The sequence below is a fragment of the Lepisosteus platostomus genome, chromosome 11 (genome assembly GCF_059453375.1).
Source record: "Lepisosteus platostomus isolate fLepPlt1 chromosome 11, fLepPlt1.hap1, whole genome shotgun sequence".
Classification (NCBI taxonomy): domain Eukaryota; kingdom Metazoa; phylum Chordata; class Actinopteri; order Semionotiformes; family Lepisosteidae; genus Lepisosteus; species Lepisosteus platostomus.
The window spans coordinates 21,187,267-21,204,110 of NC_142621.1; the positions used below are offsets into that span (position 1 = coordinate 21,187,267).

The following is a 16,844-nucleotide window of genomic DNA, read 5'->3' on the forward strand; positions in this document are numbered from 1 at the left end:
CAGGCATCTGAATTATACAGGTTTATTGGCATCTCAAAGCAATCCAAGACCAGGGATTCACATAGTCCTCCAGTCACTCCAAGCACTAAAGCAGTAACAGCTCACCAGAACCCTGCAAGAAAAAAAAAATGTTAGGTCATGGCAAGAGAAAACAAGTAACGGTGCCACACAAAACGGAACAAAAGTAGAGAAGTTCACAATATTCTCACCCTCCACGTCCCCTTCAGCAGCAGTGGGGTCACCCTCCACGTCACCAATATCCCCTTCCAGGGCAGAAGGATCACCTTCAGCAGCAGTGGGGTCACCCTCCACGTCACCAATATCCCCTTCCAGTGCAGTGGGGTCCCCCTCCACGTCACCTATATCCCCTTCCAGGGAAGAGGGGTCTCCCTCCACGTCACCTTCAGCAGCAGTGGGGTCTCCCTCCACGTCACCAATATCCCCTTCCAGTGCAGTGGGGTCCCCCTCCACGTCACCTATATCCCCTTCCAGGGAAGAGGGGTCTCCCTCCACGTCACCTTCAGCAGCAGTGGGGTCACCCTCCACGTCACCAATATCCCCTTCCAGTGCAGTGGGGTCACCCTCCACGTCACCAATATCCCCTTCCAGTGCAGTGGGGTCCCCCTCAACGTCACCTTCTGCAGCAGTGGGGTCCCCCTCCACATCACCAATATCCCCTTCCAGGGAAGAGGGGTCTCCCTCCAGGTCACCTTCAGCAGCAGTGGGGTCCCCCTCCACATCACCAACATCCCCTTCCAGGGCAGAAGGATCACCTTCAGCAGCAGTGGGGTCACCCCCCACGTCACCAATATCCCCTTCCAGGGAAGAGGGGTCTCCCTCCAGGTCACCTTCAGCAGCAGTGGGGTCTCCCTCCACGTCACCAATATCCCCTTCCAGTGCAGTGGGGTCCCCCTCCACGTCACCTATATCCCCTTCCAGGGAAGAGGGGTCTCCCTCCACGTCACCTTCAGCAGCAGTGGGGTCACCCTCCACGTCACCAATATCCCCTTCCAGGGAAGAGGGGTCTGCCTCCAGGTCACCTTCAGCAGCAGTGGGGTCACCCTCCACATCACCAATATCCCCTTCCAGTGCAGTGGGGTCCCCCTCAACGTCACCTTCTGCAGCAGTGGGGTCCCCCTCAACGTCACCTACATCCCCTTCCAGGGAAGAGGGATCACCTTCAGCAGCAGTGGGGTCACCCTCCACATCACCAATATCCCCTTCTAGTGCAGTGGGGTCACCCTCCACGTCACCAATATCCCTTTCCAGTGCAGTGGGGTCACCCTCCACGTCACCAATATCCCCTTCCAGGGAAGAGGGGTCTGCCTCCACGTCACCTTCAGCAGCAGTGGGGTCACCCTCCACATCACCTATATCCCCTTCCAGGGAAGAGGGGTCTCCCTCCAGGTCACCTTCAGCAGCAGTGGGGTCCCCCTCCACGTCACCAATATCCCCTTCCAGTGCAGTGGGGTCACCCTCCACGTCACCAATATCCCCTTCCAGGGAAGAGGGGTCTGCCTCCACGTCACCTTCAGCAGCAGTGGGGTCACCCTCCACGTCACCAATATCTCCTTCCAGTGCAGTGGGGTCACCCTCCACATCACCAATATCCCCTTCTAGTGCAGTGGGGTCCCCCTCCACATCACCTTCAGCAGCAGTGGGGTCACCCTCCACGTCACCAATATCGCCTTCCAGTGCAGTGGGGTCCCATTCAATAGCTGTGGGGTCCCCCTCCAGGTCACCAACAGCCTCATCAGGAGAAGGAGCACTTTCTAGGGCATATGGGTACGCTTTAACGGATGATGGGCCATCTTTCCGTGTTGCATCACTCATTGCTTTGTGAAGAACATCGATGTGTAGACTATCTGGAAATGCAGCTGAACTGGCCTGAGCTTTTACCTCGTCTATCCTTTCCCCATGCTGTGCGTCACTGACAAACAAGTTGCTCTTCAATGCAGCCGTGTAATCGCTGCCATCACTCAGCTGCATTTCTTTCCAACGGGATATTCTCGGCCCGCGATCCACTAATGGAACTGCTGCCGTCAGTCCCAGCAGAAGCACATGCAGCAGAAACCAGCGCGTTTTTTTCCGTAACATCATTTTGTCCCACAAAGCTCGTGGAGGTAAGTGCGCTCCTACGGTATTTATTGAACACCCAAGCTGTCGGCATTAAACGTGGAAGAGCCCGGTGTTTTCACAAACATTCTCACGCGAGTAGAGGGAGTCAAATTGAAGACACTTTATTTCAGGTAATCGCAAATTACAAAGTGGGCTTCTGATTTGTCGTCTTTTCTCCAACCCGAAGGAAAACAGATGATAATGTAATTAAGGCGAGTATTTAGATGACGGAATTGGGAAGCTCTTTGTAGTCAAGCTATTAATATGTCATATCTTCTTACTGTTTGTTTTACTCACTTGTTTTGCTGTAGGTCTAATTGTTCTTGCATCATTTTCAGTCGTGTTGTTTGTCTAATTGTACACAGCTCAGAGTTTCTTTTTAAATACAATACTTTACTATATGTAATCAAGTATTTCGCCATTGAATGTGAGAAATTGATACATATTTCTTATTGTTACTATTAATGTTAGTAGTTTTTTGTGTCTTGCGTTTCGTTATTTCATACAATGTTTCCTTAATAAATACCGAGTGTTCTAGTTTATGTACGTAGTGGGCTCATATTTTCCACCTTGTTGTAGTGCTTTCTGAATGATTATCGCGATTAAGGATTGTAATATTTTCCAGAAGTCAAAAAAAAAGTTTTTTTTTCCCCTTCAGTCGTCGTTTTTTAAACTACAAACAGACGAAAAGTATCGGTTGACAGGTTTTTGAATTGCAACCTCCATTTTTAAATCGGACTGGCAAAGTTTTTCTTGTTAAATTTCTTTTCGGATAGAGGCAGCACTGTGAGACACGTTCGTTGTATCCAGAAGCTCTATGAGGACGGGCTGTCTATTAAATTTCATTACCATTACTTTAAGCTCACTCCTTTAGAATCGGAGACCAACAGATAAGTACACGTAAATCACTCCTGTCTCTTCCGTCAGTATCTCTAGCACATTCCAGTAGTTAAACGTTGCTGCAGTAGCAAAGCACTGCAGAAGGTTGGTGAAGGCAGCGCAGCTCATTCCCGGCTGTGAGCTACCAAACATCCAGGATATCCACTAAGCTACAGTAAATGTCTTTAGAAGGCCACGTCAGTTGTCAAGGACCCCAGTCATTCAAGTGATAAACTGTTTTTTCTCCTACCGTCCTTTTAACGGTATAGAAGCATTCAGTCAAAGACCAACAGATTACGGAACAGTTTATACAGTACCTCCAGGCAATAAGACTGCTAAACAGCCAAGCTGCAGTCACCTTCAGCAACCACCATAATGGTCTTTGTGAATAGTTAGGTTACATGGATATACAGTTTCCATTGTATTTTGCACACTGTATATTGCACTATTTGGACATAATATATTGCATACACCTGGGATATGTAGCAGTTCTATTTATATTATTTTTAAATTCGTTTTGTATTGCACTATTAGTATGCAACTTTGTTCTGTAACTTTTAATTTTGTGATTTTTATTTTTAATTCCCCCTGGTGAGCTCACAGAAAAGACATTTCATTGCCATCAATTACTGCTACACGCTGTGTTGTTGTGCATTTGATAAATAAACTTTGATTGATTGATAAAGCAGCAACAGAAGAACTGAGTCCTTACAGTGGAAAGGCTGGAGAACGCTGCATTGCTGTTTCCACAGTCTGTGACCTCGCTCTCATTTCATGGAAACCCGAACATACAATATAAGGTGAGTCCTTGGAGATAAACGTAAATGATTTTATTAAAACTCAATACACAGAAGCCTTATAAGAGAAAGGCCGCCAAATTGATCTATCTCCAGTAAATTCCTAATTCTGTTATCAATTGTGCACAATTAGCAATTTACTGGAGATCAATTTGAATGTCTTTTCTTTCTACAACTTACATCTTGTTTCTTGTTTCCATGTAAAATGAAATTCTGGATTAATAAAGATGGAAACATAGTAAATAGCATCATTAGATTCTTCAGCTGTCTTCCTCTGGTGAACTGAGGTCCCACTAAGAACTTCTGTCTTTCTCGAACAGTGCAGGAAAGAAGGAAACATGTGGTTTTCCATCCAAGCAAAGTGAAATATAATTTGGGATCCAAAATTGGGAAAGAACTGATTGTCATTTTCTATGCCCCCTTTTTTGGGGACCCTTTTTCAATCAGTAATTCTTAATAAGGTTCTCCATATCAAAGTTATTTAAAGTTTCTTTGTATTAGTTACTTTTGCAATTTGCTATACAAATTACTGGTCTTATTACAGGTAGTTCATAAAATTAACAGATCTTTGGCTTAACAGATGCACTGTTTATAGTTGTGTCTGGAAACCTGTACCAATATGGTACAGTATGTAAGTTTCTGGTTGAAATATATAATAATAATAATAATAACAACAACAACATTATAACATCACTTTATTAACCCTTTACAATTTCTTGCATTAGGAATTATCTTTTTGCATACCTCAGCTTGCTCTCCATGAGACACACAGACAGGGAGAGAATCTTGGGGTCAGAGCACAGGGTCAGCCATTGTACAGCACCCCTGGAGCAGTTGGGGTTAAGGGACTTGCTCAGGAGCCCCACAGAGTAGGATTCCTCTGCTAGCTGCAGGATTTGAACCAGCAACCTTCCAGCCACAGGTGCAGATCCTATGCCACAGAGCCACCGCTCTGCCCCAAATATACTTTTGTATGATACTGTATAATGAATTCGGTGAAAATTATGTTCTCTCTCTGATGACGCTAAAAACTGTGGAAAAATCAAGGTTTTTATGAAGTTTATGGTCTTCTAAAAGGAAGGAATGCAGTCATCAGTAGTGGCTCAGTTCAGGGACTTTTTCTGAAATGGCGAACCATATCAGTTTAACAGGACACCAATTTTTCTTTTTGGACCTCCCTTCATTATCTTTTAACCAAAGTTCTGTGGCACATTCTCTGCAATATTAACCCTCAGTTTTTTTCATGCCAACATGCTTGCTGATCTTGGCCAAGCTTGCAACTTTATTTTAGATTTTCATTTGGATCCTCTGGGTTCAGGAGACCATGCACCTTACAAGCGAACTGGATTTCATGCCTTGTCCGGCTTCCCCTCTGATGAAAAACCCTTTTAGACTCTTTCTAAAATCTTAGTAGTGCCACTCAAATTTATATTTTTAGTTTGAGTTTTGTATCATACCCACCCTAATTAGAAAAGCCAATTATCATAATATTAATCATTACATCATTTTAATTAATCTTTTATCCAATTCAGGGTTACAGTGCCTCAGAGCCTATCCTGGGAAGCATTGGGCACAAGGCAGCATTCATCCTGGATGGGACATCGCAGGGCACACACAGACACAAACACGTACCTGCTGACACCACGGTCAGTTTTCCTCTCTTTACAGGCCCCCACCACCAATGTGTGGCTCCACCCAGATGATGTGACGGCAGCCATAGTGCGCCAGTGCGCTCATCGGGATTTTGAATGACCAAAGAGAGTCAGAACCTCTGTTTTACGTCTCATCCGAAGGACACCGCCTTTGCACGGTATAGTGTCCCCGTCCCTATACTGGGGCATTAGGGCCCACACAGGTGAGCACCCCCTGCTGGCCCCACTAACAGTTCTGACTGGAAGATACAGTAGCTCAAGCATGATGGTCTCTGGTTCCTGCCTTCAGCCTCTTGTCTAGTCTTCTGTTCCTTAGAGCTCTTTGAGGGGAGCTTTCCTGTACAATGGCCTTCATATCCAAGTCATGACAATAGAGCTCTTAGAATGGATGGGGCGCTGTCTGGAATGCCTTGAATGCCTGGGTCTTTGTCATTGACATGCTCGGAGGGAGGAGGGGTGCAGTCCCTCCAGACGATAGTTGTGGGGCGACACCACCCAGTGGGCAAAAGACGTATAATATACGTCTATTAAACGCATACCTTAGACGTCTAAATGTGGTCCGCAATTCGTCTAAAATGAAATTCTAATATACGTCTATTGTTATACGTCAGTTATACGTCTATGATTAGATGTTCATTATACGGAAATGGTTGGAGTTCTATTATACGGATAAATTTAGAGGACTATTATACATATATGTTTGGAGTTCCGGATAACTTTAGAGGACTATTATACTTATACGGTTAGAGGTCTATTATACGGATAACTTTAGAGGTCTATTATACGTATATGGTTAGAGGTTGAAGTAGAACATAAAACATACTTATGTGTGCTCAAAAGTACGATAAAAAATGGATCAACCCGATTGGAAGTAACAAACATTGCTTGTTGAAAAACAAGAAAATGGAATACGTGATGCTGTGTTTTAAAACTTACACAGCTGTTAAAACAGATACATATAAAAGTAAAATGTATACCGCTTTTACGCTAAAACAATAATTAAAAAAATGGTAACTAAAATGTTCGTGAAATACGACATGATCCAACAATTTCCAAATTTAATGCAAAAGCACTATAGATGTGTACGTTTGTTTTTATTAATTTGTGTGCCGGCCTGTGTATGTGTGTGTGTGCGCGCGTGTGTAGGTGAAAAAGCTCAGTGTGTGACTGCGTGTTTCAAATAAGACTATGTGAATGTGTTAAGCCAGCCGGACTGGCTAGACATTAGAGACTTGATTAAAATAAATCAAGAAGCAACTCAGGTGAACAGAAAAATATAAGATCATCTAAAATGTATAAATACAAATACCAACAGAGTACAGGTAGACCTAAATGACTCAGATATATAAATGAGTCAGAAAGTATTTGTATAAAAATTAGCTATACAAATTTAGTTGAAACAAAGCATAAATATATGAGGAGAGCACAATCTCACAATAATTAGCATTTGTGCCTCATACAGCTTAGCCTTGGGTTCAATTAATGGGGTGCTGTGTGCATTGAGTCTATATCTTCTCCCCGTATTTGTGTGGGTTCTGTTCCTACGCTCTGGATTCCTCCCACAGTCCAAAGACATGTGGGTGGGTCAAATGGTATCTAAAAAAAAAGGGAAAAGTTTGACCTAGGTGTGAGTGTGTACAGAGCCCCGTATCTGTGTGTGCCTTGGGATGGACTGGTGTCTCATTCAGGGTGTTGGACAGGGATGCACTCCAGGTAGTAAAAAAAAAGGGGGAACAGATGAAAATAAGAGTAGGACCCCTGGTTTTCACTTTAGAAGTAAGACCTCAAAAAGAGTTTATAGTTCTCAGATAGACAGGGAGTGAGCCTCAGAGTGGTGGAACAAGGTGGTTAAATTCACGTCTTGAAAAAAAAAAGACTAAAGAAACTATTAAAAGATGCGCCTTAGCAGAGAGTTAGGCCCTGCTTATTTCACAGTTAGTAATTAAAATGTAAAGCATTGCAGGGTTCAGAATGTAAGACTGCCGAGGGTAAAAGTTAAAAAATTTAAGTCAATGTGCTGAATAATGGAGAGCCAGTGCAGAGATGCCACAGTTGGGGCGATGTGGTCACAGTGCCTTAAATGTGTTAGGAGTCACACAGTGGAGTTTTAACCATATAGTTTATTTAGAAGATGAATAGAGAGACCCACTGTAAACTTATGACAGTAATCTAGTTGAGGTGTGATGGAGGCATGAGTGAGGGTGTTTGCAGCACTGTGTAAAGGATGGTCTTGGCAGTTATGACTATGTGGTCTTCCTCACTATATGTTTGACTTAGATGTCTGAAAGCTGTAGTCGTCTATGTCTAGGAGAAGACTGACAATGACAGAGTCACAGCAAATTTAACAATGTGTTCTCAAAAGGGATTCTACAGTTGATTGAATGCAGAATTTATAGGGTGTGGGACAACACAGAGCCCTAAGGCAATCCAGAGGGAGAACAAAGCTGCTCTGATATAACACCTTTAGGTCTCACTCTTTGTCATCATTAAAAAAAGGTAGGTAAAGGCACCACTTTGTAACAAGAATGAGATTAAGGAATTTTTGACATCATATAGATTCCTTCTGGATGAAATAGCCATAGTATGTATTGAATCTTATTGGAATATACAAGTTTGGGAGTAACAGACGAATGTCTATATAATTAAGGTCATGAAGGGATAAGCTAAGGTAATGGCCCTTTGGTATCTGAAGTGACAGGGTCTTCCCAAATAGGAAATTTAAATATTCAAGACATCCAACAGAGAGCTTCACTCAGAGAGGAAACAGAATGGAAGCAGCAGGGTGTAACACCTGGAGAGAAGGGAATCTGGAGAGATTCTCAGCAGAAAGATGCAGGAACTCTGAGGAGTTGACATAGTCATAAAAATCAGGCCTGTTAAGTGATGGAATTTGATGCCACGAGCCCTGTGACTCACGGAAGGAGCACAAAGCAGTAGGCCCTGGCTGATCAGAGCTGAAAGGTAAATGGCGACCAATCCTAATTTCTTCAGATAGGACACAAGGGAAAAGCATGCGTCTAGTCCATTTGGAAGGATTTCTATCCAGATCAACGTGAAGTCTTAATGAATAACGACCCGTGTTTGTTGGACATCTTGTGAGAAAAAAGTTGAAAGTAGTGAGGAAAATTGATAAAAAAACTGTTATTAAGATTCTATTTCTTCAGCAGGAGGGCCAGTAGCTGCTTTCTAAAAAATCTCATTACAGGTGTTATAATATCTGAGCGCTCGAAGAGTGAAGGCCTTGCTTCAGTTACCTTATCAGTCGTAAAACGCAACGCTAATTAATCTGCTTGAGGCCTGGGTGTGTTCAACTCCCAACAGGAGGGACCGCATTGACAAAATAACCTGGCCTTTTGGGTTCCGAGGTGGACTTAGACCTAGTGGACCACCAAGTTATCACCCCAACGACCTCAAGTTAACATAAAGGATTTATTGTTCTTTTCTGAACTGTGGATCCCAATCTTCAGGACGGACAGAGATGCCCCATTTATCTGGGAAACTGGACTGAACTATGAGGGGGGGAATAACCTGACAGATGGTAAACGTAAATATAGGTATAAGTGTTGTATTTTATTTTGTGCACATCGGAGGCCTGTGCAATATCCTGTTATTGCAGAGGCGCCTGATGATATTCTTTGTTATAAGATACCAAGGAAAGTGTTATATGTTGAAGTCTAGTCTAGTGTCTGAAATTGAGTTTTACATTAATTCCGAAGTAAATGGATTATTTACATTGCATTTGAGCAATGACAAGTCAAGCTTTTGGAGAGTGTGAAACCAATTGGACTAAGTTAAACATGATCATTTAAAGAAGTTAATTTAGTAGTGAATTGGTGGTGATTTGTGCAATGGTGTGGAAATGTGGAAGCCATTATGAATCCTTTACTGGTATACCCTTCCTCAGATAGCTCTGCGTAATATTTTAGTAATTAAGCTTATCTAGGAAAGTTTATCACAAGGACCATAGAGGTTATAAAATATAGTCTGTGTAATAGCACAGATGACCACTCAGTAAGTAATGCACTGAGTCAGTCCATTAGATTACATTCTCTTGTGACACTGCTTATATGTTAAATAATACCAGTTCTGATATAACCTCTTCTGAGCCAATCACTACCTCTTTAAGGGCTGTGCAGAGGTCGCCAACCCAGTGCTGTTTTTCATGGTATCGAGGCATGGTGTGCCTGCAAAGCCTGTGCTGCTTGGTGCCACTGGAATCCACGTTCTGCCCACAAGTATCAGAATCCTTCACACTAGAGCGTTATTGTCATTTAAACCCTGGTGGAGTGCAGAGCTGACTGAAGATGGAGAACTAGGAGAGTTGGTTTAGCCTGCAGTATCCAGTAATTAACAGGCAGGACAATCATTAAAGAAGAGGAAATTAAAGGTCAGTCTGGAGCACGGAATAGTGATGAGGTTGGCAGACTCTGTGATGATTGGTGTGTATATAGCTCTTGACACAATTGGTGAGACATTGGGCAGTTGCCACATCAGGAGCCTCAGTGCTATTTCCTGTGACTAGCATCATTTATCACTATTCATGAGATAGTAATTGGCCTTCTAGTCAGATACGAGGAACTAGGGTTTTACCACTGACCCCTCACCCACACCACCAGTTCTTCAACAGAGTTCAGGAAATCAAATCTAAAACTCCCAAGCTCAGGTCCTTCCAATAGGGAATGGCTAAGGCTGTAAGAGGAGTGCAAATACCCAAAACGTCAGGTCAAATGAGTCGACAGACTCTGCTGATGTGTACGTGGAGGGTAATAGGTAACCTACCGGGGCTATCGCCAGGTGGGTAACAGGAGGGACTGAAGTAGAACATAAAACATACTTATATATATATATTATTGATGGAAAATATATATATATATAATTTATCTGTATTCAACACAACAATTTAATTCAAGAACATTGTGTAATGTATCGGTTGCCTTAACATATCTTAAGCAGCTCCAACAAAGACAGCTACACATCAAAAGACAGGACTTAGCAGATCTACACATATCAAAGGACAGCTACATAACAAAGGACAGGACTTGAGACAGGACCAACTGGTCAACTCATGCTACATATCAAAGGGCAAGACGAATACACATGAAGCAGTGAAACAAAACATCTTCCTGAGATCTTACTGTATATAAGAGCTGGGAAACCCTTGCAGTTTCGTCTGTCCTGCGGGGCAGACCCAACGCGCGTTGATGTCATTATTGAGCTCAATAAAACAACTGAATCCACAAAGACTGTGTCCTGCTCCTTGGATGAAGGATTTCCCACAACAAGGTCTATTATACATCAAAGATAGGTTTTACAGGTGTAGAAACTAGTAAATCAAGCCAATGATTTGGTTTAGAAATTTATTCTGAAAATACACATTCACACCTGAAAAATATGTATTTCAAATTATACATTGTATACAATCAATCAACATATGGGCAATAATCATAAAAAACACAGCTAGTCTTAAACTTCAGCTACAAATTCTGGTAACATGGCAATATACAGTATAGTAATGACAAACACAAACTAATTACATTAACACACTAACTCAAAACCACATTTTGATTCAAATATACATTTTAAAATGTACAACTTCTATATTTCCAAGAAAAAAAATATTACAATGGAAGTTAAGACGATTTATGTCCACTATTTGCAAACCCTGTCTAATTGTCCTAACAGTTAGAACCAGAAACCTATTATTTTCAGTGTCCAGATCTCCTGGCCCCCTGCCTTGCATATGCATTCTTCAAGTAACACATTGCGTGCTCCTTTATTTCTTTTTCTGTTGATGTAGGATGGGACTTCAGCACCGCAGCTAGGAGAAAATTATATAATATTACTTCCCAAATAAATAATGATTAATGTCTTCTTTAGTATAATCTAAAAAATGAACGGTTTACTAAGCTCAAAGCTGAAATAAATGTAAAAATTTGGCTTGCATCATAGCAGTTGAGCGATAAAGTCTGTCCTAATTAAAGAGTACCCAAAGTTTGAAAGTACAACATAGAATAAGAATAATTAGAGAAACGGCAATACGATTTTGTGTCATCTTCCCCATTCACACTATTTTCGTGTGCCATTTTTTGCTTATTCACGTACTATTTTAATCAAAATAATATTAAGAAAGATCTGTATGTATTCAGATAGTATTATTATTATTCATACTTACTCGTCAAAAGAGGATTGCTGAGATATTTGCGGATAAATACTTCAATCTTCTACATTTGAAAAACGTGTCCAAAATGGTGACCAACGAATACTAGCAATGCATTGTGGTACAGTATATAACCGGAAAATATGCTGGGTTAGATATTTTCTCAACATATGCGTTTATTAATGTTGTCGATATTATGGTTGAAATTTAACATTGATAATACATCGCGGCTATGTGCTGATGTGCAATTTTAACGCATGCAGTTAGTAAGGATCGGTCACTGTTGTATGGTATTATATATAATGACATTATGGAATAGGATGGGGACAGGCCTGGCATCACAGGGGGAGGGAGGAATGTCGCCTCTTCAGTTTTGGGCAAAAAGATTTACCTAACTTAATTTGCTCCCTAAAAAAATAGTTGTACTTTGTCAATGGTCAGACAACACTAAATGACACTAGCAGTCATTCGGACTGTTTGATGTGCAGGAGGGCTATCCATCCAGGAACTGCACATATCAGTGTCGTTATTGAGTGTCAACATTACGATCCTGTTTGCTCAGGTGGACAGATTCCTTTATCATTATACTTAAAATCGTTATATAACTAGGACTAGTTATAGCAGTCTGTGCTTTCTGTTGGTTTTACAACAATTTTTTCTTAACGATTCAGAACCTCCATGTAGCTGCAAAAATGAACGCTTATGGTACTTTTCGCTCCAGGCAATACAAACCACGAGAGTGACGAAAAATGTGAAACTGAACTTCATCGCAAATACCAGATTGCTAGTCGTTATCTATCATGAAGCACTAATCAATGGCATAGCTGCGAGATTTCATTTGGGTAGCTGCACCGTACAGCTCTGTTTCAACCGAAATATCACCCCCCTCAGAATTTCAGACACCCACCTACAGATTTTTTGGGGGACGGGGTGTCCAGGAAATGGTATCAACTTTTCTCAAGAAAATAAAAATAGAAACTCTATAGGCACTCAAACATTTTACTGTTTTTTTCAGGCAGGTGGCAAGCTCCCCTCCGCAAAACCCTTGAATGCCAAGCTGTGGGCATTCATTCGTCGAATATACGTATATTCACGGCGAAAATACGGCTATACGTATATATACACATCGCCGCGACGTATACTCAACGTCGAATTGCAACCGTAAAATCGGCGACATTAATAAACGCATATATAACGTCGAAAACACATCTAACACAGTGCCTGAGGCTTTTTACTGTATATATCGTGTGTGCCGCAACTAGGAGTATACGGCACTCTGCACAGAGTACAAAGTAAATTATTTTCGCAGTAATTAATTTATTTCCATGTTACTCAACATCCAAAAACAAACCACTGTCGCCCATTTGATTGACTCGGTCTTGTCTGCCTCTTCCTTGAAGAGTTTCTCATGCTTTAACTAAAATGTCTTTGGACATTTGATGTGCGACAAGTCACACTCTCACAACACACAAAATAAAATCAAGGTTTTTGTGATGAACCAATACATATTCATTTCACCAGGAGTGATGAAGCAAGCAAACATCTAGCTTTAATTTATTAGGAATAGCCATTTTGTCCAAAATGTTTGACAAATGTGATTAGTGGCATCGTGAGCTGCCCTGTCAAAATCAAAACAGGCTGCTCTCATGCAGAATAGTGTAATAATATATGATTAAACAATTCCCTCTACATTATGAGCTTTCACTGGGTAGCATACTTTTGAGACTGATGGAGCAGTCAAAGACAGTTAAGATTTAATTCAGCTGGGCTTCCTTGCGGATTCCTGAATGGATCAGAGAAGGCAGTCTTCTCTGGAGACCAACGTCTGTGGAAAGGAAGTCCTGACCATGAGGGGTACTAGCTAGTCAGAAATGCTCAGAGGCCTCCAGCACAAGTACGTGCTAGCACACTCACTACAGTTTTCCCTTCTGGGGCATCTGCTATTCAATCAGAGCCCTACCAGGGGAGAAGGGCAGGCTGCTTTGCTTGCTGGCTTCCTTGTTCAGTATCATTCGCCCATCATTTCCCCTAAAGGCACAGCTGCTGCACAGGCAGCGGTCTGCTCTCAGCCATCTTGCACCAACACACCGAGAGACCTGCAAGATGCTGCTGTGGACAAGACCTCCTAGGTTGGGCCAATGATCTTGATCTTCCTCCATTTGTAGACTGATAACAGAGATGTAGATTCTCCAGTCCAGAGCAATAATTTTGCAATCCTTTCCAGAGCAAGGAGCTGCAGTAACTCTTTCAGGTGGCCTCAGTCATGTTCTTCAATCATGGCATGAGTTGTTTCCACACAACAGGATAGTCAAGACTAATCTCATTTCTTTTCTGCTCTTCATACAGAGTAGGTCCTTCCAAACTCAGCCCCCACCAGCTAGTCAGCCACTTCATTATTTGCTTAATTAACCTAATGAAACTAGGGGTTCATTTTCTCACATCCACTATACCTTAGTTACACACTGTTTTTCTAGAGACAGGGATATGGTTACTGGAAACTAAAGCAGTCACTGGGTGGAATCCTGGTTTGTGGCTCAAGCACAGACCTGTGTAATGATAGTACCAGCAGGGAACCTATGAAGCAGGGAGCAGTCCTAAGCTTCCATTAACCTGGTGTCTGCTCCTGCTTTATGAGGCACATATGGTGGCTCAATCTCTCTGCCCAATATGGCCGCACTCCTGGCAGATCAAAGCACTGGAAGGTAAGAATTGTAGGGCCTGTGGCAAGGGGGAGTCCACAAGCAAGTACAGAGCTATTTCTAAATGGCAACCATGAGGTAGGCGAGCACACAAAGCTGAACACATTCCCAGGCATCTGAATTATACAGGTTTATTGGCATCTCAAAGCAATCCAAGACCAGGGATTCACATAGTCCTCCAGTCACTCCAAGCACTAAAGCAGTAACAGCTCACCAGAACCCTGCAAGAAAAAAAAAATGTTAGGTCATGGCAAGAGAAAACAAGTAACGGTGCCACACAAAACGGAACAAAAGTAGAGAAGTTCACAATATTCTCACCCTCCACGTCCCCTTCAGCAGCAGTGGGGTCACCCTCCACGTCACCAATATCCCCTTCCAGGGAAGAGGGGTCTCCCTCCAGGTCACCTTCAGCAGCAGTGGGGTCACCTTCAGCAGCAGTGGGGTCACCCTCCACGTCACCAATATCCCCTTCCAGGGAAGAGGGGTCTGCCTCCAGGTCACCTTCAGCAGCAGTGGGGTCCCCCTCCACATCACCAACATCCCCTTCCAGTGCAGTGGGGTCCCCCTCAACGTCACCTTCTGCAGCAGTGGGGTCCCCCTCAACGTCACCTACATCCCCTTCCAGGGAAGAGGGATCACCTTCAGCAGCAGTGGGGTCACCCTCCACATCACCAATATCCCCTTCCAGGGAAGAGGGGTCTCCCTCCAGGTCACCTTCAGCAGCAGTAGGGTCACCTTCAGCAGCAGTAGGGTCCCCCTCCACATCACCAACATCCCCTTCCAGGGCAGAAGGATCACCTTCAGCAGCAGTGGGGTCACCCTCCACGTCACCAATATCCCCTTCCAGGGAAGAGGGGTCTCCCTCCAGGTCACCTTCAGCAGCAGTGGGGTCTCCCTCCACGTCACCAATATCCCCTTCCAGTGCAGTGGGGTCCCCCTCCACGTCACCAATATCCCCTTCCAGGGAAGAGGGGTCTCCCTCCACGTCACCTTCAGCAGCAGTGGGGTCACCCTCCACGTCACCAATATCCCCTTCCAGGGAAGAGGGGTCTGCCTCCAGGTCACCTTCAGCAGCAGTGGGGTCACCCTCCACGTCACCAATATCCCCTTCCAGGGAAGAGGGGTCTGCCTCCAGGTCACCTTCAGCAGCAGTGGGGTCACCCTCCACATCACCAATATCCCCTTCTAGTGCAGTGGGGTCACCCTCCACGTCACCAATATCCCTTTCCAGTGCAGTGGGGTCACCCTCCAGGTCACCTTCAGCAGCAGTGGGGTCACCCTCCACATCACCTATATCCCCTTCCAGGGAAGAGGGGTCTCCCTCCAGGTCACCTTCAGCAGCAGTGGGGTCCCCCTCCACGTCACCAATATCCCCTTCCAGTGCAGTGGGGTCACCCTCCACGTCACCAATATCCCCTTCCAGGGAAGAGGGGTCTGCCTCCACGTCACCTTCAGCAGCAGTGGGGTCACCCTCCACGTCACCAATATCTCCTTCCAGTGCAGTGGGGTCACCCTCCACGTCACCAATATCCCCTTCCAGGGAAGAGGGGTCTCCTTCCAGGTCACCTTCAGCAGCAGTGGGGTCACCCTCCACATCACCTATATCCCCTTCCAGGGAAGAGGGGTCTCCTTCCAGGTCACCTTCAACAGCAGTGGGGTCACCCTCCACATCACCAATATCCCCTTCTAGTGCAGTGGGGTCCCCCTCCACATCACCTTCAGCAGCAGTGGGGTCACCCTCCACGTCACCAATATCGCCTTCCAGTGCAGTGGGGTCCCATTCAATAGCTGTGGGGTCCCCCTCCAGGTCACCAACAGCCTCATCAGGAGAAGGAGCACTTTCTAGGGCATATGGGTACGCTTTAACGGATGATGGGCCATCTTTCCGTGTTGCATCACTCATTGCTTTGTGAAGAACATCGATGTGTAGACTATCTGGAAATGCAGCTGAACTGGCCTGAGCTTTTACCTCGTCTATCCTTTCCCCATGCTGTGCGTCACTGACAAACAAGTTGCTCTTCAATGCAGCCGTGTAATCGCTGCCATCACTCAGCTGCATTTCTTTCCAACGGGATATTCTCGGCCCGCGATCCACTAATGGAACTGCTGCCGTCAGTCCCAGCAGAAGCACATGCAGCAGAAACCAGCGCGTTTTTTTCCGTAACATCATTTTGTCCCACAAAGCTCGTGGAGGTAAGAGCGCTCCTCCGGTATTTATTGAACACCCAAGCTGTCGGCATTAAACGTGGAAGAGCCCGGTGTTTTCACAAACATTCTCACGCGAGTAGAGGGAGTCAAATTGAAGACACTTTATTTCAGGTAATCGCAAATTACAAAGTGGGCTTCTGATTTGTCGTCTTTTCTCCAACCCGAAGGAAAACAGATGATAATGTAATTAAGGCGAGTATTTCGATGACGGAATTGGGAAGCTCTTTGTAGTCAAGCTATTAATATGTCATATCTTCTTACTGTTTGTTTTACTCACTTGTTTTGCTGTAGGTCTAATTCTTCTTGCATCATTTTCAGTCGTGTTGTTTGTCTA

At 44.0% G+C, this 16,844-nt stretch overlaps 1 protein-coding gene and 1 long non-coding RNA gene across 2 annotated transcripts in view; both read right to left on the reverse strand.

The window, feature by feature from the left end:
• Positions 1–16,500, reverse strand: part of LOC148652182 (uncharacterized) — a 31,134-nt gene extending 14,634 nt beyond the window's left edge. The window contains exons 1-3 of the mRNA XM_088597600.1: positions 15,038–16,500; positions 14,666–14,932; positions 360–1,568 (exon numbers count right to left, since the gene is read on the reverse strand). Coding sequence (XP_088453726.1) covers positions 360–1,568; positions 14,666–14,932; positions 15,038–16,472 — 2,911 coding nt within the window. The 5' untranslated portion in view covers positions 16,473–16,500. The remainder of the gene's footprint in view (positions 1–359; positions 1,569–14,665; positions 14,933–15,037) is intronic.
• Positions 7–306, reverse strand: LOC148652183 (uncharacterized). The gene is made up of 2 exons (XR_015925249.1): positions 210–306; positions 7–112 (listed from the first exon to the last, which is right to left on the reverse strand). It is a non-coding gene; the product is annotated as an uncharacterized LOC148652183 (long non-coding RNA).
• Positions 16,501–16,844: the final 344 nt, after the last annotated feature.